We start from the raw sequence: 26,337 nt of genomic DNA, 5'->3' as shown, positions 1-26,337 counted from the left end.
AAAATTTGTAGAAATATTAACTTTAAGGAACGATGACATAAGGAAAGATTACTTAAAGGAAAGATTATATAAGTTTTTTTACAAGTTCACTGACTGTGCTATTTTTAAGTTATATTCTGTAATTCATGATATAAAATTTTAAAGTATTTTTCAAAAAGGATAGATTTTAAAATATGTATTTAAAACTAAAGATATAAAACATATTTTATTTCCTAATGGTGCATTCCTGCGTTGCGTCAGATGACTGAAGATCATCTGCACTGAAGCTACAAACATTTGCATTTTAATTTGTGATTGACTCTTCACCAACTTTGTTTTAACATATCTTTGAGAGTTTTCATGATAAAATTCTGTAATTTTGTACATGACCTTATTAGAGGAGGGGACACATTTTACTCACTAGGAATTTTTTTTGTACGGCGTCCGTATAAAAATTTAAATTTTGTATTTTTTAAAGTTTAATCTCCTGAAAATTTTAATCGATTTCACAACATTTTGCACCTTTTTTTACGCAACTTTATAATTTACAGTATATGTCTGTGATCAATATTTAAGGAGTGAAAGCCGCGGTCAAGGTTTTTAAGACACCCTGTATAAAACTTTCTAATGACATGTCCTATGACATTATAACGCTAATAAATTCGTAATTGCCCGGTTCACCATCTTCTAATTTTTGCGGTATCGTAATTTTACTTTTTTGTTCGATTTATACTATACAGATATTAAACGGAATCTTCCTTTTATTTTTATCTTTCAACAATGGAAGAAACCTGAAACGCGATTAAATGATTGATGAAAAAATAAACACTGTTTGAATTTCAAAGTAGGAATGTAATCTATTAATGAAAATAGTCACAAAAAACATTTTAAAAAATGTCAAAAATTCAAGGAAGCCCAATACCAAAAGTCAATTTTTTAAAGTTAATAAAATGTGTGAAATTTATTTTCTGTAATAATATTTTCAGAATTAATTACGGAAGAAACCAAAATTCATCTTAGTTTTTAATGAATTAAAATTCGAATTTAAGTTTCGAAAACATTGTTCCGAGGTGCACATTTGCACTTTTCAAGCCTATATACGTGAGATATATTTAATAGTTTTACGTAGATCAAACGGTTTGACTGTAGAGTGTCAACAGACACAGAAAGAAAGACACCCACCCATTCATCCTATTGTTTATAGAGATGGAGATGGATGAAATTAATTGCTAATGAGAAAAATAACATTTTCAATTATGAAATTGGTTTAATTATCTAGTTGAGAAAAGAAATTTGATATTGGATGAATATAAAAAGCAATAACAGTTCTATAAAATTGAATTCTTTTTATAAAAATTAATTTTAATTTTAGATTCATTAAAAAAAATCTAGGACTTCTTACCGGTATTAAAATATTTTTCTTATGGAAGAAGAAAATATAAAAAATTAACAAAATTATTTAAAAAAATATTAAAAATGATTTTTTCGGATTAATTTTACATTTATAGATTGGATAATAGAAAAGCTGAAAAGATACATTCTTCTTTCTTATGGCATTTAATCTTTTTTTCACCAATGAAGCTCTAAAAAATTGAGCAGAATGACGGATTTATAAAGAAATAATATTATGAGCAATCAAAAGAAATTCTATAAAAATTAACCTTATATGACTGTTTTAACAAAGAATTCGTAACTTTTCATTTTATGGATTAATTTCCACTTATATTTCCTTACATTAAGAATAAAATTTTCTTAAAAGGCAAGTCACTACAAAAATTACATATCTGTCCATCGGATTGCTTTTTTTATTTATTAAAATTTATTCAATTCTACAAGTTAGATTTAATTTCATTTACATTTCCTTAATACTATTTAATTTTATTCAAAAAGTTTTTAAAAGCATCGATGTAGTGAATCCGAAATCTCTAATTTATAAATGTAGAAAAACTCATAGCATTGATTATGTCAAGGTTACAACTGATTAAATAATCTCTCGTTATTTTCCTTCTATGAATAAAAAAAAATCTTTCGAAATTTGAAACTCTGTTTTTTATTTAACTTTATTTCTGTAGAATATTCCTTTGAAAATTCGAATTATTTTTTTAGAGTAGTAATTTCTTAATTAAATTCGTTGTTTCCGCTTGTTAAGTTCAGATACTTTTCATGTATTATGTCCCAGGGTACATCCTGACGTTGGAAGGGAATTGCAGTTTGCTTTCCTTCATCAGATTTATTTTTATGTTACATTTTATTTATTTATCTTTCGAATAAAATGCGTTTTTTTCACAAATTCCCCTGAAAGTTTCTTTCTAATATCTTATTGAAAGTTTGGCTTTAATTTATAAAATATAAAAGTGATTAACTCTTTGGAAAAACGAGAAAAATACAAAGATCCATGCTTTTTTTCAAATATATTATTCTTAATTATTTGCAGTCTCTTTTAAAGATTTTTTAAAAAGATTTCTATATTATTCTTTAGTTTTGTGTTAAGATAACGAGTATCAGTGATGAAAATTAATACTTTTAGATAATTAAGCCAATTTTTAATGCGTTTAATTAAGTTGTACTAAGGTAGTGTATACTAATGCGGTTCTGGTATTTTTGAATAATATTCTTACAAATTTGTAATGCTACTTCCCAATGCACGGCAAGGAAGATAATTTTCCATTTTCTCTAACGGAGGCTGAATGGATACTGGATCAATTGCCTCCGGCCTTAATGATCAGTTGGCGAATTGGCGAAAAAAATAAATAAATGGAGATTCCGGAAACAACAAGAATCTTAGCGATTGTGGCATTTGGATACGAGCTATTTTTCCAGTAGTTCGAACACTCAGAAATCCACAAGAGTATGCATCTTTAGACTTTTTATGCCAATTTGAGACAAGACTATTTGCATTTTATAACAATATCTTGTTTCTTATTTCTTATGAATTTAATAGCAGATTTAGGCACATCGTTATTTGCTTTAACATAGTGATGTTCTGTCCTTTGTATGAATATAAAATAAAAGCGATTATATCTCCTGTTTAGAGAGTGGCAATTAAATATTATTTTCAAATATAAAGAGTTGATTTTTATATTTTTTCATCTATATTTTTTAAAAATTCTATTACATGCAGAACCATAAAAAATTATAGACCCTTTATCAGAAGTTCTTTCAGATTTCTTTGAAAAAAATTTCTTCTTTTACCTTATGAGAATAAAAATTTCATTTTCCGTCATAGACTTAAATATAACCGAATTTCTCTCGAATAATGCAATATTTTCTTTAATCTTTTAATAGAAAAAAAAAGCATTTCCTATAGAATTCAACATCAAGATTTACACTCAGTAATATGTAAGATGAAAGACAATATCTTTTGATTTTCCACTTTCTAATCATCACTTATAATTTTATTTATTAAAAATAAAAAGAAAAAAAAAAGATTCTAATTATTTTGCGAAAGCTGTTTGAATTCGTAGATTTATTTTAAAGATTAAATTTCTTGTGTCAGAAAAAGAAGTGGCATTCAGTATATATATTTCGTAATTATTTTTTAGGAATTTTTATTAATTAATCAGCCATCTTTGGTGGCCAATTTGTTTTCTCAAATTAATAACTTTCTAGGCTGTTAAATTATTTATTTGTTTAGTGTTTTTTTTTTAATTTTATCTTATTATGTGATACGACTGAAAAACACCAATTCAATTAAATCAATTGACTGCAAATTAAAAAATGCTTGAAAATTGCATATTACGAAATAAAAATGGAAGTGAAAATGAAAGTACGGATTTAAAAATCATGCAGGTGAAATTTTGGTTGAATGAATGTGAATTATTTATATTTAAAGACATTGTTTAGCAAACTGAACTAAAAAATATTATTAAAACTAAGGTGAGAGCTGCACGGAGATGGAATTAATATCATTCAAACAGTAAATTTTTTGCTCTTAGAAAGAACATGTTTGTAATATTATACAAAGATCATATTTGTAAAAAAATTGCAACATTTTCCATAATCAAGTCATTACAATTACCCATCAGGCGATGGTTAAGTCTACTTTTGCGCTGGATTAAACTTTTGTTTGAAACCTATTTGATGATTTATTTTATATCTTCCAACCTCTGACAGAATAGACTTTGTGGTGACGCTAAGAACATTTCCCACAACATTTCTAATAATTTCTATTTTGCATCTCCATTAATTAGCTAAACGAAACGCTTAAAGTAAAGTACGTTAGAAGCGTTGAATGAAGCAGTGTGAAATTTGTATGGCGGCTTGTTTACTTTGACAGTTACCATTCGGCAATAAGTAAAGAGAGCGATTACCGCAACATTTATATTAGCATTTTATATAGGTAGATATTTAATGCATATTCTCTTCTTCAGTATTCCTTAAAAAAGTGAGCATCAAAAGTTCAAAATGATAGAAAAAATTAATTATGCAACGTGAGTATCAATTCAGAAATATTTATGCAAGAATATTTAAAATACCTATAATATTCATATTAAAAAAGAATGGATAAATAAATACAAAATAACACTTTTTATGAATAGCAGCTGTTAGTTGCTATGAAATCTGCGTTACAATCCGCCCGTATGTTTCAAAGAATTCACGAGTTAAATTTGAAGAAATTCAGTTGAGAAATTGCAATGTCTATTCCATAAAAATAATTTTTCAGTCTACTTTCTATCGATACAGAATAACAAATAATTTATTCCGTTTTTATATCTTATGACTTTAAAGGATTATTGTAAAACAAAATAAATATATTTTTCTTTGAAAAGAACGAAGACATGGTCTATTTCTTCTGACAAAGAGCATTTTTCTATTAAAAGAAATTTCGTCATGTCAGATTATAATTTAAAATCAGGAGAAATAATTACATAAAAAGCAAAAACGAACTGAAATAAGAAACCACATTCTTGAGAAAAGAAATTTCAATTCAGAAATCCTTACAATAAGCTAAGCATAAAAAAAAAGGTTATTTTAAGATAAAATGTGGAGGACTCAAAAACAAAGCAACGCCTGCTGCAGAATATTTTGTTCCAGTAAATTAATGAAATTCAAATATTTAAAAATGTTTTGAGCTTTATAACTTATTTTTGGATTAAAACTGTTCTGAAAAATTCAAAATATTAAAAAGCAGAGTCTTTAAAAAACAAAATTACAGATCGTTGCAGGAAAAATATTTTAAATGAATATTATTTTTGAGTCAATCTATCTATATATATATATATATATAATGCTTACGTGGAAGCAAAATCAGGCCGAATTTGTTAATCGCCGTTTGGCAACACTTCGACATCACCCAGGAACATCAACACGCTGTTCGATAAGATTTCAAGCGAACACTATTCTTGCATCGGTTTGAAAATCTTTTAAATAAAAAATTAACTGTCAAAAAACGGACAAAATTTTTTATGACGAATTTAAGTCTTGCCGTATCAATTTTAAAACGAAATCGTCGAAAAAGAGGTGGAGACAGGTCGAATAAAAATGCTCAAGAATCGTTCATAAGAAGATCCAGTCGTAATGAACGAGGTAGGGTTAAACGTTTATGTGTACGGAGCGAAGTTACCGAACTACAGGAGCATAGTTGTGGGACTCTGTTCGTTTTGTCAGGCACGTTACTGTGTTATTGTTAAAAGCTCAATTTTTTAAAAATTTGTTTCTTGGGTGGATGTATATAGTAATTTAAATGAAAGATTATTTCTGTTTACAAAGAACTTTGATGCTGGTGATTTTTGCGAGTGTACTTTTTGCTTTGCATTTATTATTTCTTTCATTGTTTTTATCATACTTTGGAATAAATTGAATCTGAATATATCTGTTGCTAGACTAAAGTGGTTTAGTAGATGACGAGCGAGGGAAGCGAAGCGATCCGAGAGAAACTGCATTAGCAGTTCCTGGGGGTTGGCGAGCATATGCGACCAGGGGGCGGAGCCCGCTAGTTTTTATACAATTTAACAATTTATAATATAATTAGGAAAAGAAACCATGTCATATCTTGAAACCGCTGCTAATATAAATTTTATATCACTTTTTTTATTTTTGTAAAACAGGAATGGATTTCCATATATAACATTTCCATTTACCATGACAAAATCGGGTCCGAGAAGGCGCTATATGACATTATCAGCATGAGAGCAGATAGAAAAGGGTTATAATATTCAGTTATAAAAAAATGTTTTTTTTTGTATAAAATCGCATTTTTTTTCAGGAAATATAACTTAAAAAGCAAAACCTTATCTAAATATAGAATTTGGTCCAAATCGCTAGAGCCGTTTCCGAGATTCACGAAATATATAAATTTATACATACAAGAATTGCTCGTTTAAAGATATAAAATAAAAATCTGTCAGTAAATTTTTCATTATAAGCATGGATAAAAATGCAAATAAATCCCGGCAAGTCTTAAGCCCAATAATCAGCCGATAAAATTCTTATTCATAATTCAATCTGTCGCATTTGAAAATATGTGTTAAGTCTTGCTTTCTTACGCAATTAACCACCTTTGTCGATCAGCTGTATCTGAAATATTGGCCATATTTAATTTCCTTAAATAACGCAATTTCATGTTCATGCTTCTATCAAATATTCAGATATCAAAACCATGTCTTTGAAATAGTATTACATATTTTCTGTTCATTGCGTACATGAATTTTCTTAACAGAGACCAGTCCCATGACGTCATAATACTAATTTACATATATTGTTCATCTGTTTTCAAAATTTTGTGTCATTGTAATATCATTTTTTAATTCGTCTTGTAAACTACGCATATATTTAACAGAATTATTCTTCCTCTGCTTTGAACAATGGAAGAAAATCACGCTATTAAAATAAATAAAGATAAAATAAAGAAAACAAGTTGAATTTCCGGGCAAGGATGGAATACAATGTTGGGAGTCAGGGCAAAAAAAATATGTTTAAAAAATATCCAAAATTCAGGAACAATTGAATTTTGGTGGACTATTAAATTTGAAAATTTAAAACAAATAATTTAAATTTTGAAAAAGTGTAATATATATATATATATATATATTCTTTTTGCAATACTATTTTCGGAAGTTTTGATAAAAAAAAACAACAAAATTCAATAAATTTTTAATTAACCTAAATGCTAATTAGAAATTAAAAAAACATAAGAACATATTCCCACCTCCTAAGCTCAAACAAATTCGGAAACTGTATGTCGGACGGTCTGGCCTACATACGCCCACAAACAGATATACAAATGCATACATTCACTTTTATTATTGTAGAGAAATTCAAAAATTTATTTCCTTAAGTTATAAATATTACGCTTAAAGGAGCATTTTAAACTATTTAACATTATAATAAAAGTATTTGCCCTTGTGTTTAAAACTAATTTCAAAATATTAAAGCAAATAATCGCGTAATTGTTCAACGCATTCTTAACTAGACATTCAAAATTTATGCTTGAAACTGAATATACAAAATAGGATAATTAAGCTAACTTATCACTTTTATTTTGCTAGAATGTCCTACATTAGCAAACAATTACATGAATAACCTTCCCTTCTGTAAACAGCAATTAAGCACTTACTTACTAAGCATTAAGCATGTACATTGGACATTTCTTTCATTAAAATTTGCCCGAAAACTTGATATCAGATTGCATTGCATTCTTGTTTGCTCAACAATAAAGATTTCTTTATCTTGTTATATATTTCTTTTCCGTCAAGACCACATACAGACGCTTAAATAAGAAATTATTTTGCATGTCATTTAATTATCAATCAGTTATGTTGATATCAAATTGCATTCTTTCCAGTTATCCTTATCTAAGTTTTGAAATCATTCGAAACTAAATGCCTTCATTGGAGAATGAAAAGTTTTATGATATCAAAGAATGAATATGTATGCAAGGTAGATATTTCTGACGTGGAATTTAATTATCAACCTCGCCAGGGGCGTTCCGTGTCTTCTTTAAAGGATAGCGAAGGAATTTTTCTTAAAGATCAAAATATATTAATTAATTAAAAGTTCCTAAAGACCTTTCGTTAACGTAAGTCCTATGTGAAATGAAACAAGAAACGGTAAGGATCCTAGCCTTATCATAATTTTCTTTCGTTGAAACGACTTTGTTTCCATTTAAAAGCAATTCATTTTGAAATGCCTAATTTTGCTTGAGGTTTTGTATCCCCCAGTTGTCTTACAAAAAAAAAAAGGTTAAAAGAAGTCATTACTTAAATTTCAGAACTGTATGAAGAAATCGTAAAAATAGCGCCTTTATTTTCAGAAAGAAAAGACGTTTTCTAGAATCACTGATTAGAGAGAATCTTTTTTTCGCGTACGTCCATATTGAAATATTCCTTTAAATTAAAATGCTAAACTATTTTCTAGTGCCTGAAATGTTAATTGCATTTACATCTTTACTTCTTTTTTTTTAATTCCCAAGTGTTTTCAAAGAGCTTTTTCTTCAGATAGAATTGAAGAGTTAATTTGTAGAAGCCATAGAATTAAATTTATGTAGATATTGAAACAATTACAAGTATTTTTATACATTATTGATCTTTTGCTTTGCTAACAGTTTACTGAATAAAAAATAACCCTGTTAAACTAATTAAAATGCAATTAAATTTTTCCCGAATTAAAAGTCAACGCTTCGATTATTAGAAACATCATTCAAAACCTGTTAAATTCACCCTACTTAAAATTATGAGACATTCTATTTTTAAGCTTTTGAATTACTTAACACTTAAGTAATTCATAATTATGGAAGCATAAAAATAACATGATTGATAATTATGAATTAATAAATTTAATAAAATAATTTAGAAACGTCTTTTAAAAGATTTTAGAATACTTTTTTTTATTAAAGAACCAATGTGGATGTAAAGGAAAGGATCTGATTAAAAATTTCGATGGTCGCTTCTATTCAACTTTAAAAAAGCAATCAATTTTCGTAGAGAGATAACAAATTTCAAGGGCGGCTTTTTTTAGCTCTTTTTTTACTCTAATGTGCTATAAAAAAGATAACAAATTTGCCTTCAAAAGTTATGTGTAAACATGGTAGCTTTTCGATATTATCTTTCGATAAGATTTAGTCATTTGTCATATTAGATTACCTCTTAGAAAAACGCTGTCACTTATGATATTAGATGGATTTAATGATCCTTTGAAGGTCCTGATTAGTTTAAAGATTCTTTGAATTTTCTCTTAAGGAAATAATATGGAACATAAATGTCTAAAAATTCGTACTTCGAAGTTTAATTTTGGCATGCGGGGTTGCTGAGTTCATTATTTGGGATTCTCTGTTTCATCCGAATAATTCAATAAACTCGTTGAAAACTTTTGTTGAGACATCCCACGGCCTTGTCTTCTTTCATGGAAGATGTGGCCTACGGCCACTTTCAAAAGCCACTTTCGTCTTTTTCCTGAATAGAAGAATTGGTTAAGTTGCCCAAATAATAAATCCGTACTAATGAGGAATTTCAAAAGAACTTTGATACGTATCGAACATCACTATTATTCGAAGATTCGATAGAAAATCTGATCCACGGATATGACAAAAGACTGAATCTTCATGACGACTATGTCGAAAAATAACCATGTATTGTACATAATAGTTGGTAATAATCTATGTTTTACTCTATTCTTGTCTTTTTTATAATTCATTGAGGCTTCTAGAAAAAAAAAGTGGTTCTTGGCCCCCTTAGCATTTTACTTGTCTTCATTTTAATGTACATCGGATTTTGGAACAAAAATGAGTGATCTAAAAAGCTGATTTTTTTAAATTTTAAATATTTCCTGTTTTTCTGACTTTAATAATGTTTTTTCCAAATTCACTAATAAGTTTCCGACAACTTTATGGAGAAGTTTAATTAATTGTTCTATTAAGATAGATTTAAGCCATGAAAATATTAAAATAATGTACTGTCGTTAATTTAAAACTCGAGTACATTAGGAAATGTAGCGGAAAATCGGCCCCTGTTGTCATCATCTTTATATCATGAAACCATTGAAGTGAAATAGTGAAAAGTATTTAATAAACTGCTCTCAACAATTCTGATGATGAGATAAAGATTAACAAAAAGTGTAATGTTTAATACATTATTCATAGATGTTTTAAGCTATGAAATAAAAGTCATTTAAAACTAATAATTAAAAAAAGGGCTTTTTGTTATAGATAGTAAAAATGAAAAATAAGCAGAATCTTTATCATTTGACCATCAACAATAGAAGAAAAGAAATATCAAAATTCATATTGTGGTAGAATTAGAAGCAGCACTGAAATCGATTTAAGTTTCACTTCAACAACAAAACAAATAATTTTAAGATAAATTAAAAATATTTTTTAAATTTAATTTTAAATTGAAAAAAAATATGGGACAAAAAATTGGTATCACTAAAAATATAATTTCTTAACTTTTATAATGATATAAAATTCATCTTGTGCTTTAATATTTTTGGATGTTATAGCGGAAAAACTTCAAAATATTATATAATTAAGTTGTTTTTTGAAAATTTTCACTGAGGTATATATTCCCACCCTTAAAATAAGTTATATACTAACCATATAACCAAATTTGAGAGATCTAGGTCAAACGACCTAGATCTGCAGACCTGGAGTAATAACCTGCAAACCAGCTTAAGCACAGGGACCTACATATTCACAGTTCTTATCAGCAAACATGGTGGCTATAAGAATATTAATGATAAAATGAGATCGAAGGACAACATCTACTTTATTTGTATTAAGATGATTGTATTATATTCTACAATAGAGCATGTTATCCAAATCTTTCGAATGATTCCTTTATCGTAATGGTTGTCGTGCACTAGTTGAACTACAGGTGGCCCATAATTAAAACTAATTCATCACGTTTCCTTAATATAAGGAATTGCAAGAGATTTAAGAATTTCATCCATGTAGATTTGATGAGTCAGGGATCGATTTCTACATATATAGAGGTCAGTATTTTTATTTATAGAGATACCGACAGATAACACTATGCCATTTCCTACAAATTTAACATTTCTGTTCACATAGAACTGTATTAAATAGAATTTTTGTCTGATGATACATACTTATTAACATAATGAGCAACAAAATGGATTTCATGAGATAAAAATATTGTCCCAATCATTTCTCCAAATGATATTTTCCTATACTACTCGCGTGGACAGCATGGTAGTTTGCTACTTATGAACCAAATCGCAGAAGATTTGTGATCATATAAGCTTATTATATGTACCCTTTTACATAGTTTGATTTAAAACACTGAAACCAAAAATTGTGAGAGTTATTGAAGAAGAGTAGTGTTTGTACCTCAGTGTATCCTGTTAGTCAGAGTTAACTATTCCTCTTTATTAGTGACGAGTTTCATTTTATAATCTATATCCATTTTCAGTTTTGAGAAAAAAAACTTCTATTTAGAAATAGGACTTCTGTGACTTCTATCATTTTAGATCATTTAATACCTTCAAAGCAACCAATAATTCTTCAGAATCGATATAAAATAGTCAATTAAATTACGTCGTTCAGCTTTCGTATTCAATGATACAACGAAGTTAACACAAATCGATTTATTTTTCATTTAGTCTCAAAAAGCTGACATTTCCAAGCTGTAAAATCCAAATTTTATATACCAAAGTTAACACTCAATGTTAGCATCATTGAAAATTCTTACATTTGGAAATTAGTAATTGTGTTACTTTTATTTCTGTTCACACATTTTTTTTAAAAAATTAAACATTCTTTTGTAGAGTTATTTCATGGTTTATCATATTTTTTCAATATATTTTCCCCATTTTATTTGTTAAAATTTTTAGTGTTAACAATTAAAATGTGAAAAGATGTTACAATTATCGTAAATAGTAATAAAATGAAAAACCCTTTTTCTACTTAGAAATTGTTACGATTGATTAATCTATACTTATAATAAAGCTTAATGTGTGTGTGTGTGTGTGTTGGCGCTCTACAGACCAGGTCATTTGACATACAGCTACCAAATTTGGTACATGTATACCTTAGAGGTCGGGAATGTTCACCTGGGGTCCCTTTTTTTGAAATTGTAATTAGAATTTTAATTATTAATTAACAACTAACTTTCCGGCCAAAAAAATCTTCCATTTTCCCCACCGCCAAATGAGTAAGGCTTCAGTTTTTTTTTCTCCCAACAGTAATGAGGCTAGGGTTAAGATTTTTCGGTGGATTATTTCAAACGATTCTGTTTATTTTCTTAATGTTTTATGCATTTAAAATTAAACATTGTTAATTTATCCATGTTTCAGATTCATTCTGAAGTACTTTTGAATTAAAATAACACAGAATAAAGGAAATTAGAAATGTATAATCTGCATAGCGTTACCCCAACTGGCGTAGAAAAATTCACGCATTTTCGTTACGGTAACCGGCGAAGAAAATTCACGCATGCGCATTGTGTTCTGATTGTTGTCATGACAACCATTATCAACGGATGATTTAAATTATTTTTAGGTTAGTTGCATGCTTTTGTAAGTAAATTGTATTTATGTTAGTTATATATTTTTTTTGTATATGCTTATAGTTTTAAGTACATCGTTTTTTAAGTAGCTTTTTTTAAACCTGTTTTCAATGATTTAAATTACTTTTAGGTTAGTTGCATGCTTTTTTAATTAAATTGTATTTCTGTTAGTTATATATTTTTTTTGTATATGCTTATAGTTTTAAGTACATCGTTTTTTAAGTAGTTTTTTTAAACCTGTTTTAGACCGATTATTTTAAACGATTCATTTTATTTTCTTAGTGTTTGATGCATTTAAAATTAAACATTGTTCATTAATCGATCTGTTCATGATGAATCTGAGAAAATTTTGTTGACAAATTCTTGAGATATTACATAAATTAAGAAAGATATTCTTTAGTGCCCATAAAGTTTAAACGGTCAGTGACTCTATTATCAGTAATCATATGATTAAAAAATTGCTTTGTTTCAGTAAAAAATATTATTATATTAATTGCAGATTAATCATTTACACTTTAATTTAAAGCATAAATTCTACGAGGGGTAACAGTAAATTAGAGAGATACATATCACGTTATGACTGAAGGCCTGTATAATATTATGAGTGAATTACATGACTATCAAAATTTGAAGTTTTAAAATATCTTGCTGAAGAATCTTTTGAAGTTGGAATTGCATAAAATATTTAATTATTAAAATGTTAACGAACATTAAGATTGGCGAACCGGCTGGTCGCCAAAGGCGGCTAGTATTATAATAAAAATATTTCTTTTAACCGTTATGATTGTAACCATCCCCGTGATATACATAAACATACTTCATAAAATTGCTCGAAAGTCCAAATTTGAGTCCAAAAGATCAGATTTATTTATCCTATTAATGTATTATTAAAGCTGTACATCTGAAAAAAAATTCCTCAATATTGCACACCATTCATATCATTCCTTTTCGAAATTCGAATTCTCAAATAGCAATATCCTAACCTTCACCCTTGCATGAATAATGCAAATAACAAGCTCTTATGTTATTCTCGCAGCTATATAAATTAGAAATGTTCCTGGAAGAATGGAATTTTTTCGGAAACTTTGTTTCAGATTACTTAGCATTCCTGCCTGCTCGAGAGTAAAGATTTCTTCCCCGTATATATCTATATATTACATTCTTTTTTTTTATTAGAAACGTCAACAAACGCTTGACTGGGGAACTGTTTAGCATGTCATTTAATTATCAGCCAGTGTTGTTTATATTAAAGCGGAATTTAAAATGCCTTCTTTACCAGACCTCCTACCAAGTTTGCATCTCTTTCTAAGCTGAAAGCCTCAAGCCCAGAATATCTTGAAAAGTTTTCCCGACCAAAAGAAAGAAAATATACGGCATGGCAAATATATCGGGTGTGGAATTTAATTATCAGCATCCCTCAGTACCGCTTCTATTTTTCTTTGAAGTTGAGAGCTTTTTTTTTTCTTCAAAAGATCAAAATTTATTAACGATTCAATGCGCACTAAGGACCTGTGCTTAACGTTAAATCCTCAGTTGAATGAAGCGAGAATCTGGGAGGATCACAGTTTAATCATAGCCTTCGCTTGCTGAAGCAAATTTGTTTCATTTAAGTAATAATTCAATTAAAAAATAAGCACACATGAGGCTTCTTTTTATCCAGTTCTTTTGCGTAGATGGAGGAATTAAGAAACCTTAGTTATTTTTCTATAGCATATAAGATTTTTTTAGAAAAAAAGACAGAGAACATGTTTTTTAGAAGTAAAGAAAAGATCCCTTTAAACTAAGTTTCAAGTTTGAAAGTATTTTTTTTTATTCCATGATATTTATTTTAAAATAAAATGTCTGAAAAAGTAATTTCAAGAACTTTTATTTTGAAACCCATTTCCACCAACTACTTATATTTTGCAGACCCAGATAAACTCTGATATTTTTTTATAAAATTTGAATAGGATTAAGGAATTTTTATTGGAAAATTAACTCTTTTTTAGGTATTCTTGTGTTGTTTGCAAATGCATTTATCCTTTTTTATTTGAAATATAAAACCACTTCAAATAGAAAAAAAAATGAAGGGGAAAAAATTTTCAGTCTGTACCTAATTATTTTTATTATTCTTTACAAAATATGAAAAGTGTTAAAGTTAAATTAAGTTAATTAAGTTAAATTATCAGTGAAGAAAATTGTTTACCATGATACCATGATTGTTTACCATGATTCAGAGAAGGTAAAAAGAATTCTTATAAAAAATGAAACAGGTTGAGTATTATATTGAAGCAAAATCCTCTTTTATTACATTCCTGTTTACTAAACTTTTATTTCAATGATACGACATTAACTAATAAAAAATATTCAGTCCCTTTATAAGCATATATTCTTTCAACAAAATCTAAAAATGCTATTTCTGTAATAAATTAACTGTGAAGAAAATCATTCACATATATATAATATCAAACTATTTTTAGATAATTTTAAGGCGTATTTAAGCAATTGAAAAAGTTTAAATAAATAAATAAAAATAAATCTTTTCCTTTCATGTATTTCTACTTACTGCACAATAACGTTATTTTTTTGTATTTGTAAATTGCAACATATTAAATTCACAACAATAATACATATTTTAATTGTTTGTTTCGAGAAGCTTTAAACTATCTAGCTTTAAATTAATTATCTATCAGATGACTTGCTATTTATATAACTTTGGTACATATCATTATAACGCAGAGTAAAAGTTTAAAAAATAAATAGAAACAATAAAACAATCTTATATTTGTTAGGCAATTTATAAAAATGAAATCTGATTTCCGATCAATTGCAATGAACAAATGAAGCCGAAACTTCTTTTATTACAGATACGGATGAAATGCTATTAAAATATTGAGAACTTTTTCAAGGAAAAAAACAAAATGTACAGAAAGAATATAAGAGCTAGCCCAAAACAGACAGTGTTAATTATCACATGTTTACTAATTTTCCTATAAATATAATGCTGTTTAGCTGAAAATACTTCTTTATAAATATAAATTTCTTAGCTGTCTCATATAATACCAAAAGCTATAAGTTAAAAATAAAACTATGTTTAACTATATTACTAGTTATTTCGTAAAATAAGGAGTAATTCAGATAGTAAAATATTAATCATTTTCTGATTGCTGAAGGTAGTCCAAATATGAATATAAATGCATAGAATGCTTCTTTTTATATAGATACTAGCCGCCTTCGGCGACTAGCCGGTTCGCCAATCTCAATGCTCGTTAAAATTTTAATAATTAAATATTTCATGTAACTCCTATTTTAATACGCTCTTTATCAAAATAGTCATATAATACATTCATAATATTATAAAGGCCTTCAGCCATAACGTAATATGTATTTCTCTAATTTTCTGTTAGCTCCCGTAGAATTTATGCTTTAAAGAAAAGTGGAAATGGTTAAATTGCAATTAATATAAGAACATTTTTTACTGAAATGAAGCATTTTTTTAAAATATGAGTACTGAAAACCGAGTCGATGGGTATTTAAACTCATGGGGACTAAAGAATATCTTTCTTAATTTATGTAATATTTCCAGAAGTTTTCTACAAAATTTTCTCAGATTCATCATGAACAGATCTATTAATTAACAATGTTTAGTTTTAAGTGCATGAAACTCTAAGAAAATAAACAGAATCGTTTGAAATAATCAATCGAATACATTTTAATCCTTTAAAACTAAATCCATATCAATTGAAAATAGAGTTGTCAATAATCAGAACATAATGCGCATGCTTAAATTTTCAACATCAATTATGATAACGCAAATGCGTGAATTTTCTACTCCAGTTGGGGTAACGCTATGCAGATTAGAAATTTTTAATTTCCTTTATTCTGTTTTATTTTAATTCAAAAGTACTTCAGAATGTATCTGAAAGATCGATTAATTCACAATGTTTAATTTTAAATGCATCAAACATTAAGAAAATAAACAGAATCCTTTGAAATAATCTGCCGAAAATTTCTTAAGCCTATCCTCTTTAGCGTGGGAAAAAAAAATTGAAGTCTTACTCATTTGGCGGTGGGGAAACGAAAAGATTTTTTTTGGCGGGAAAGTTAATTTTTAATTAATAGTTAAAATTCTAATTAAAAATTCAAAAAAGGGACCCCAGGTGCACATCCCCGACCTCCAAGGTATGCATGTGCCAAATTTGGTAGCTGTAGGTCGAACGGTCTGGCCTGTAGAGCGCCAACACACACGCACACACACACACACACACACACACACACACACACACACACACACACACACACACACACACACACACACACACACACACACACACACACACACACACACACACATTGAGCTTTATATAAGTACTAGCCGCCTTTGGCGACCAGCCGGTTCGCCAATCTTACTGCTCGTTAAAATTTTAATAGTTAAATATTTTATGTAATTCCTACTTTAATAGCTTCTTCATTAAAATATTTCAAAATTTCAAATTTCAATTCACTCATAATATTATAAAGACCTTCAGTCATAACGTAATCTGTATCTCTCTAATTTTCTGTTAGCTCCCGTAGAATTTATGCTTTACATTAAATTAAAGTGTAAATGATTAATCTTCAATTAATATAATAATATTTTTTTCTGAAACAAAGCATTTTTTTTAATAGTATGATTACTGATAATAGAGTCACTGACTGTTTAAACTTTATGGGCACTAAAGAATATCTTTCTTAATTTATGTATTATCTCAAGAATTTGTCAACAAAATTTTCTCAGATTCATCATGAACAGATCGATTCATTAACAATGTTTCATTTTAAATGCATCAAACACTAAGAAAATAAAATGAATCGTTTAAAATAATCGGTCGAAAACAGGTTTAAAAAAACTACTTGAAAAACGATGTACTTAAAACTATAAGCATACACAAAAAATATATAACTAACATAAATACAATTTACTTACAAAAGCATGCAACTAACCTAAAAATAATTTAAATCGTCCGTTGATAATGCTTGTCATAGCAACAATCGGAACAGAATGCGCATGCTTGAATTTTCTTCGCCAATTACGGTAACGCAAATGCGTGAATTTTTCTACGCCAGTTGGGGTAACGCTATGCAGATTATACATTTTTAATTTCCTTTATTCTGTGTTATTTTAATTCAAAAGTACTTCAGAATGAATCTGAAACATGGATTAATTAACAATTTTTAATTTTAAATGCATAAAACATTAAGAAAATAAACAGAATCGTTTGAAATACTCCGCCGAAAAACGTTAACCCTAGCCTCATTTCTGTAGGGAGAAAAAAAACTTGAAGCCTTACTCATTTGGCGTTGGGGAAATTGGAAGATGTTTTTGGCGGAAAAGTTGGCGGTGGGGAAAATGGAAGATTTTTTTGGCGGGAAAGTTAGTTTTTAATTAATAATTAAAATTCTGATTAAAATTTCAAAAATGGGACCCCAGGTGCACATTCCCGACCTCTAAGGTATACATGTACCAAATTTGATAGCTTTATGTCAAATGACCTTGCCTGTAGAGCGCCAACACACACACACACACACATTTAGCTTTATTATAAGTATAGATAGAAGATAGATAGATAAATATATGGAATGATGAAGTGCACTCCTCGCTGATACTTTGAGTAGTGGGAAAGATACAATTGAGTTACTAACTGATTCATACAATTCACTGATACTGATGATACCCCAGCTGAACTTCAACGTGTATCAATTTAATTTAAACTATAAAATAAATAGCACGTGAAGAAAAAGACAAAGGAAGTGCTTTAGTTCTTTTCATAAACTTCTGAAGCCATTCGTGAACTAAAAACATTCATCACTGTCAAATATGAAAAAATTGATATTTCAACTCCAAGGAAATTCTGATGAGATCATCTTGCAGTCCTCGTTTGAAGCGGAAACCCGCACATCAGTAGACAACTTCCACGGTCGCATTGGGCCGGTATAATAGTAAGAGGGTTAAACATGAAGTCACTTAACAAACAAATTAAGTTACTTAATTACATTACATAATTTAAATTATAAGTACTTGTTAATAATGAATTAAATTTATATTTAAACTGGACCTTTTTATTTATACTATGCTATTTGTGCTATAACATGGACCTTTGAACTTTAAGATACCTTATACGATAACGTCTTTTACAAACATGATAAAAAAGTTATATAAAGATGTGCGACTTATCAATAAAAGATTTGAATCATTGCTACAAAAACTATATCTTTCCACTGAAGATTATGTTATTGTGTTACCGTTCAATCAGTAGTTAATTTGCATAACAGCAAATTATTGTATGGAACTGTTGATCTCTTATATACTTCAACTAATTTACTTTATTATTTAATGAAATTGTTGGATATTTTAAGGTATGTTGGAATTTTACACTTTAGAAGGAATAATGCATAGAATCATACGTAGCACAATGTATAGGGAAATACGTTTAATTATACAGTAGCTGTGATGCATGGAGTAATTTAATATAATACTGTAATTTAGTATATACTTTCTATGTGTACATAAAAAAGCATTATTTTTACAAATGGCACATATTTCAGCATCTTTGTTCTTGGATTACTTTAAAATTACTTTTTTTTATTGGTCTGTTGAATAATTAAATAAATGCGTGAACAAAATAATGTAAAGGTCTTTAATAAAAACGTGAAATTAAAATTTTACTCAGAATACGAAAGAATGACACTATTTCACAACATACTTACTGAATACAGTTCCGAAATCAAAGGGGGATTTCGTAAGGTCCCTTAAAAATGGTTCAACTTTTTTTTACACATCTAAAGAGCGTTTAAATCTTTTATGCATTACAAATAAAACGTAGATGACTATTTTGTAATCTCTTTTCTATTTTTACTCCCATTTACGTTCTTTCATTCATCGTATTAAATTCTCGGAACTCTCATTTAACTCTACAATTCAAGTAAACACTGTCTTTTAGTATATATGATTTAATTTAATTTCAAATTTGAACAATATATATGAAGCATGCACAATAGATTTCTAGAAAAATGTGTAGATAAATAAATTAAAAAAAAAAAAAAAAAAAAAAAAAAAAACTTCCTCCAAAACAGTAAAATGTACGATATGTTTATTCTACAGTTATATACATTTATAAATAACAGTATGTTTCTAGCTCATAAAGAATAAGAATAAATTTTAAATTGTGATTTCGTTTAAATAAAGCCAAAATTTTAAACAGTTTGTGTATATTTCTGAAATTAAATTGTAAATCATTTTAAAATAAATTAAAATTTTAAACGAGAAATATTGGAAATTTTTCAGATTAGCAAAATATCCTCGAGCGATATGCTAGGATTTCTTTGTATACATTTTTAGAAGACGTTTACAAATTGTTCTGTAATTAGCGAAGGTGTTCAGCCCTAAGCTTCATCAAAAAATTAGCATAATTGATTAATTTTAAGCTTCATAATATAAAGAAGGAAACATATTATAGATTTTGAGTATCTTTTTTCTATTATAAACAATTTTAGCTTGAGGAAACTTCTTAAATCTCATGTGTTTAAATCATTGTGCTTTGTAGCATAATATCAGGCATAGTGTTTGACTCATAATAATCTTTATTATAAACCAAATATGCATTAAACCCCACATGCAAAGGCAGGAACGGTCATTGGAGATGAATCCAACAGCAACACACGCATTTGTATTGTTGATAGAGAATACAGGCATTTATGTTCACTATCCACCTGGGAAGTGAGAATCATTCAATGTATCGGAAACCTTTAATTCCTATATCTAATATACTCGTAAAAGACAACGATCTAGACGCAGTTCCAAAGAAGAAGAAAATCAGAGAGATTTGAAACATGCGGTGTCATTTTAAATCTCGAGATCTTATTTTAAGGATCACAATAATTTCATTCTCTGTATTTCTTTTCCGAAATTTAGAAAAGCGGTATTCAAGAAATGAAGTGCAACATGATTTTTTTAAATATACGCAATATTTTTTACCGTCTTAATTACTTTCCTGCCGATAAAGTACTTTCAAATTAGTCGCATACAAACGATAAAACATATGGTGAGTAATAATTTCAAATTAATTACACTGTGAAAATAATTTTCTAATCATTTGAAATTCAATTTCCCTATAACTTTAACTTTTGAGTTGCGTAGGGTATTATTTTTACCAAGGAATCAAAAGGCTGACTGAGCAAATTCCATTCTAAAACTGAATAAGCTCCGAATATTTTATCAAGACCTCTCTTTCCTTGTTTTCTACCTTCCTATTCGGTACGCTACACCATGCTCGCCATAGCATGGATATATTATATATACAGGGTGTTGCCGATTCGACCGACACACTCAGAGGGGTGATAATAGAGATCAAGAGGATAAAGAATCACCATACAACATGGGGTCCCAAAAGACGTTTAGGGGGTGAAAATCGCAAAAATATAGAGTCGGAGCACTGTTGAAAACTATAAAAAATTAATAAAAAAAAATAATAAATGGTATTTCAAATATGAATTTTTTTTAAATGAGCACATTCTTAAAGGCTATTTTTTATGTAAGTAACATGCCGATTTGATGAACCAGGAGGTCGTAAATTATTGAAAACGAAAATGTTGTTTAGAACCCTTATCTTCACAATTATTTAAACTTTAAGAAAAATAAAAGCTTGGAAATATGAAGAATTTTATACTCTTTAATCTGATATAAGTCTGTAGTGTGAAAACTGAGGGGTTTTTAAGATATTCAAGAAAAACTGAAATGTTTGCCGGGAAACATCGCTGCAACATCAGCATCGTTGTTTACAGAAAGTGTTGCCAAATTCGAAAGGTAAATTTAGAGAAGTGATAGTAGGCATTAAGGAGATGAAAAATTATCATAAAACATAGGGTCGCAGGAGACGTTAATTCTGTGAAACTTCGCCAAAACAGAAATCGAAGAGACAATAAGCCTGGCGAAGAAAATGGCCCCATGAATGTGAGGATTTGGAACAAGGTAGTAGAGAAGAAGCTTTCTCGTATGGGAATTTTCCATGCGTTCGAGGAATATAAATTCAGCGAGCATTGCAGAAGTGATTGTTCGATGAGTATAAAAGCAGCTGGTATTCATTAAAAAGCAGTACAGAATTGATAGTCGATAAGTTTTATTCGTAAACAACATGTCACATTTCACGAATGATGAATATGCGGATATGCATTTAATTTTCGGCTGAGCAGATGGTAATGGACGCCTAGCACAAAGAATATACCAAGAGAAATATCCAAGTAGGCATTATCCACACCACAGCACCTTTGCAAATATTGATCGACGGTTGCTGGAGACAGGATCCTTCAAAATAACGAGGCCAAATGCAGGGTAAGAACTCAGTGTGCGCACACCTGAAACAGAAAGCCGAGTTTTGCAGTGTTTTATCGAAACCCCATCTACAAGCACACGATCAGTTGCAATTGAATTGGGTATTCGGCACGCTGGATGCTTGGTGCAGCACAAGAAGATTCACTCTTTCCTGCTAGAATTTTATTCTCAGATTTTATCTCAGACCTCTTGATTGGCCGCCACCTTTCCCGGACTTCAATTGGATTTCTTCTTCTGGGCCACATGAAATCTCTTGTTTATCAGACACCTCTGGATACAGTTGAAGATCTCGTAGCACGGATCGTCGTTGCTGTTGGAGAAATCGCAAGCACACCTGGTATGTTTGAGCGCGTCCGGCGTCCTTTAAACGTCGGTGTCGGTTGTGTAATGACCTTCGTGGCCACAAAATTGAGTAATTTTTATAAAGTTTTCCGTTGTCTCCTTTCTTATATTAAAATGCATGTGCTGTAAATGTATGCTCTATCTGTATTCCACCAAATAAATTTTCACTATTGTTTGCGACTTTCTATTCATTTCTTTCTAAATTCTTATCGCCTTTTTGCCTACTATCACTCCTCAGAATTTTTCGGCAGAATTTTGCAATACCTTCAGTAAATATCGGTGCCGATGTTGCAGCGATGTTTCCCGGGAAACATTTGAGTTTTTCTTGAATATTTTGAAACCTCCTCAGTTTTCACACTACAGACTTATATCAAATTAAAGAGTATAAAATTCTTTATATTTTCAAGCGTTTATTTTTCTTAAAGTTTTAATATTTTTGAAGATAAGGGTTCTAAACTACTTTTTCGTTTTCAATAATTTACAACCCTCTGGTTCATCAAATCGGCATGTTATTTACATGAAAAATAGCCTTAAAGAATGGTTTTCACTTTAAAAAAATTCGTAATTGAAACAGCATTTGTTATTTTTTTATTAATTTTTTACAGTTTCCAACAGTTCTCCATCTTCCTATATTTTTGCAATTTTTACCCCCTAAACGTTGTTTGGGACCCCATGTTGTATGTTGATTCTTTATCCTCTTGCTGCCTACTATCACCCTTCTGAGTTTGTCGGTAGAATTCGGAAACACCCTGTATATATACAAATAAATCACTCAATCATTTAATAAGTTATATGTAGATATATTATTGTGAAAGAGTAATTTTTGGGGGAAAAGGAAATTTGAAATTTTCAATTTTGTAATAATATAGCAGACAAAATACTAGCATTATTAAAAGGCTAAATACAGCAATAAATTTATATTAAAAAGTCAACAACAGAGAAAATTTATTTTTAATAACAAAGTCTTAAATATAAAAGTGCTGAATATTGATATTTCAAAATGCCTAAATTTCCCATTTTTCGGTTTTAGAATATATTTAAAATATTCATTCTGTATCTAAAACCCTTAAAAACTATTTCTTTTCCCTGTATATATGAGATAAAGCTCAATAAAATGTTTTACAGCTAAAAGCAAAAGAATCGAAAGCTGAAGCGGATGCATCGATAGAGAACATGAACGAAGCGAGGGCTGAGCTGGACAATTTATTGGAAAAAGTTCATTTTCTGTACCTGAAATGTGGTTCCGAAGAAATGACGATCCCGTCTGCCGAACAAAAGAAAGAAGCTGAAATTTCAGAAATCCCTCAGATGCAAGGGATAGAAAATCAAGAAATTAATGACTCGAATGCTTTGGATTTTAACGAAAAAGTAGAGAAAAAGATTTTAGAATACCTTATGCTTATTGAATATATACGCATGAAGGCAAGTAAAGATATATATTTATTAAAGTTTTATGATGTATATGTTACCGTTAAAGTGTATAATTCAGTTATTTCAAAGAATAACAAATTATTTCATGAAATAATGAGAAAAATCAGTTGAAGCATATAATAGATGAACAATTTATTACTTTACCTAGTTATTCTATGAAATAACTAGTTATTCTATAAAATAACTAATGATAGACCATTTAAGTAAAAAAAATATCAATTTCAAAGTTATTTTATAAATTAATTGATCATAAATAGCTAAAATCTCTCGAAAAATTCATTTTATCCCTCTTGCGGATGATTAATTGATAAATAATAAGGAAAAGCAGATGATATAATTTACTATTCCTCATATTGCTAACATTAGTTAAAGAGAAAGGAAAAAAAAAGAATATGTTGCAGAAATAGTTATATTTAAAAAATACATTCTGGGAAGAAAAACTGTTGCTTCATAAAATCATTGTGTAAACTTTTTCAAACAAAAATTTAAGAGAATATTAATTTAAATTTTATGAAATACCTCTATTTTATTTCATTATTTACAAGGATTGTTGCGATGACACTTTGAATTCCATTGCATATTATTTTTGAAACAAGCACACTTTTTACTTTTACGCATTTTTTTACACGAGCATTTTTTAAATCCTTGTCCATTGTTGCACCTTTGAGCTGTTGCAACAGATCTAAGCGTTGAGCCAATAATCACTTCAAAGAACTATAAACGGTTCAAAACCGAGTAAAAGCAGGTTAAAAAACTTTCGAATGCTGTATTTCATACTTTAAGATCAAGTTATCATTATTCTATTGAATACCTAGTTAAATCGTAGAATTTAATAATTTTATATATTTAAACTGACTTGTCTAGTTATTTCTTGAAATCTCTAGTTATTCTGTGAAATAACGGATTTTACACTTTAACGGCAACATATGTATTTTGTTATACGTTGAAATAACAGAAGCATGCTGTAACGGGATGATGTATAAAATTGCCTGATCGTCTTACCGAAATGATCTCAGTATCATATTCATACTCATACAAATGGCATTTTCGGGTAAAAGAAAATTGTAAGATTTGGACAGTACATGTGGATATTTCATTAGAATTTCTAAAAATTAACAAAAAATGTTACATCTTTCAATATTATTTTTTTTTTCATTCCTGCTTTGATTAAAGCGATTTGTTTATTATTCTATTGTAGATTATTCTAATATTTTGCAATGTATATTTTTTATTTGTTGGTAATATGAGGGAATAGCAGCCCGAAGACAACATGTAAGATAATTCTCTATAAATTCAGGATGTTTTTTTGCGCTAGAAAAATAATTGCAGTCAATTATTATATGTCGCATAATTCATTCTGATGTTTGTCATGAAAAAGGGAAGTTTGATATCTCAAGGACGGTATTAGTTTGCGTCTGTCTTAAGGTATCCGACTAGGTTGTAAAGATGCTTTTTTCAGAATTTTTTTTATGATCTAAATATAAAGTCAAAACTTCGTAAATTCTAAAACAGACTTTTTAAACCTATATAAGTTAGAACTATAGATACAGTAGTTTCAAAGAAGCACAGCAATTTAAAATGTAATCGGAAACAGTGGTATTTTTAATCGAAAATGAGTGATTTAATTATTTTTACCGTAAAATCCTCCAAACTAATATTTGATATGCTTATATTAACTCTCTACGAACTCAGTAGTAGTTTCCTTATCTTTGGTATTTCTGTTAAAAAAGCGTGAAAGTTACGTTTGTTTCCAGAGCATTTGGATTAACTAATTCACAAGTACAAAATATAAACTCCTTTTCTGAAGAATGAATATTTCACTGTGATTGATTCATGGAAAACATGATACTATCTCAAAATCAATTTAATAAAATGTCATGAAATTTGGTATGCATGTATCCAAACCCTTTGAGAATGTGATAGACAGCGGGTTTTAAGATAGCTTCATTTAGACATGTTTATAGACACTTTAAGTTCAAACCTTGGCAAATTTTGACAAAAAAAAACTCATTGACGGCACCTTCAAAAACTCATATATTTTTTCTTTATAAAAATAATTTTTATCTTGTGGTCAGTTACATTTTATGTAGTTTGAGCTATATATATGTGAAATAAAAATCAAATATTTCCAATATTTTTTAACTTTCCCTGTTTTTCTAAAATTGAAAATTTTGATAAATTTTCTGTCAATACGCAGTTTTTTCCAAAACTGCAGGGCAGTGAATGTATTTTTTCTTCTATCATGAACTTTCAAGTCTTTTTAGTTATTTGGTACAATAAAAATGTTTATACATCATTTTTTAAACATCGTCTCCGAACCAAGTCCGATACGTTAAAGCTCACGTCATGCGAGAAATTGCTGAGCTTGTGTATTTTCAAAGAATTGAATGAAAATCTAATGAAAAAGAAAAATAGAATCATAGAATTTTTTTCCTAAAAAAGAAAAAAAAAAGTATCAATTATAATTTAAAAAAAAACATAAGATTTATTCTTTTACCTATTTATATTCATATTATTTTTCAATTTACAGTTAATATTTATTTTGTAAATATTTAACTTTCTTTAAAATAAATGCATCGATTCGTCGAATTATTTCCTTTATCTCGAATGTGAAATACGTCTTCATTGCATGATTATTTTGCATTTACGTTAATCATTGTCTTTCGTTAAAATGGTTTTATAATATTTTCATAGACATTTTTATGGAGTTTTAATTACTTACACTAACTTTTAAAATCGTGTTGGTTTAAATGTCTGTTCTGATTTTACCGTAATCTT

At 28.6% G+C, this 26,337-nt stretch overlaps 1 protein-coding gene across 2 annotated transcripts in view; it reads left to right on the top strand.

Annotated features, from left to right (window-relative positions):
- The window catches only part of LOC129961866 (probable serine/threonine-protein kinase kinX), a 196,887-nt gene that overhangs the window by 163,111 nt on the left and 7,439 nt on the right, over positions 1–26,337 (top strand). For both annotated transcript variants that reach the window (XM_056075465.1, XM_056075464.1), the window contains one exon: positions 23,254–23,550. In XM_056075465.1, coding sequence (XP_055931440.1) covers positions 23,254–23,550 — 297 coding nt within the window. The remainder of the gene's footprint in view (positions 1–23,253; positions 23,551–26,337) is intronic.

This window comes from Argiope bruennichi, chromosome 2 (assembly GCF_947563725.1).
Source record: "Argiope bruennichi chromosome 2, qqArgBrue1.1, whole genome shotgun sequence".
NCBI classification, from domain to species: Eukaryota; Metazoa; Arthropoda; class Arachnida; order Araneae; family Araneidae; genus Argiope; species Argiope bruennichi.
The sequence above is the reverse complement of the archived record's forward strand: the minus strand, read 5'-3'. Positions and strand labels throughout refer to the sequence as shown.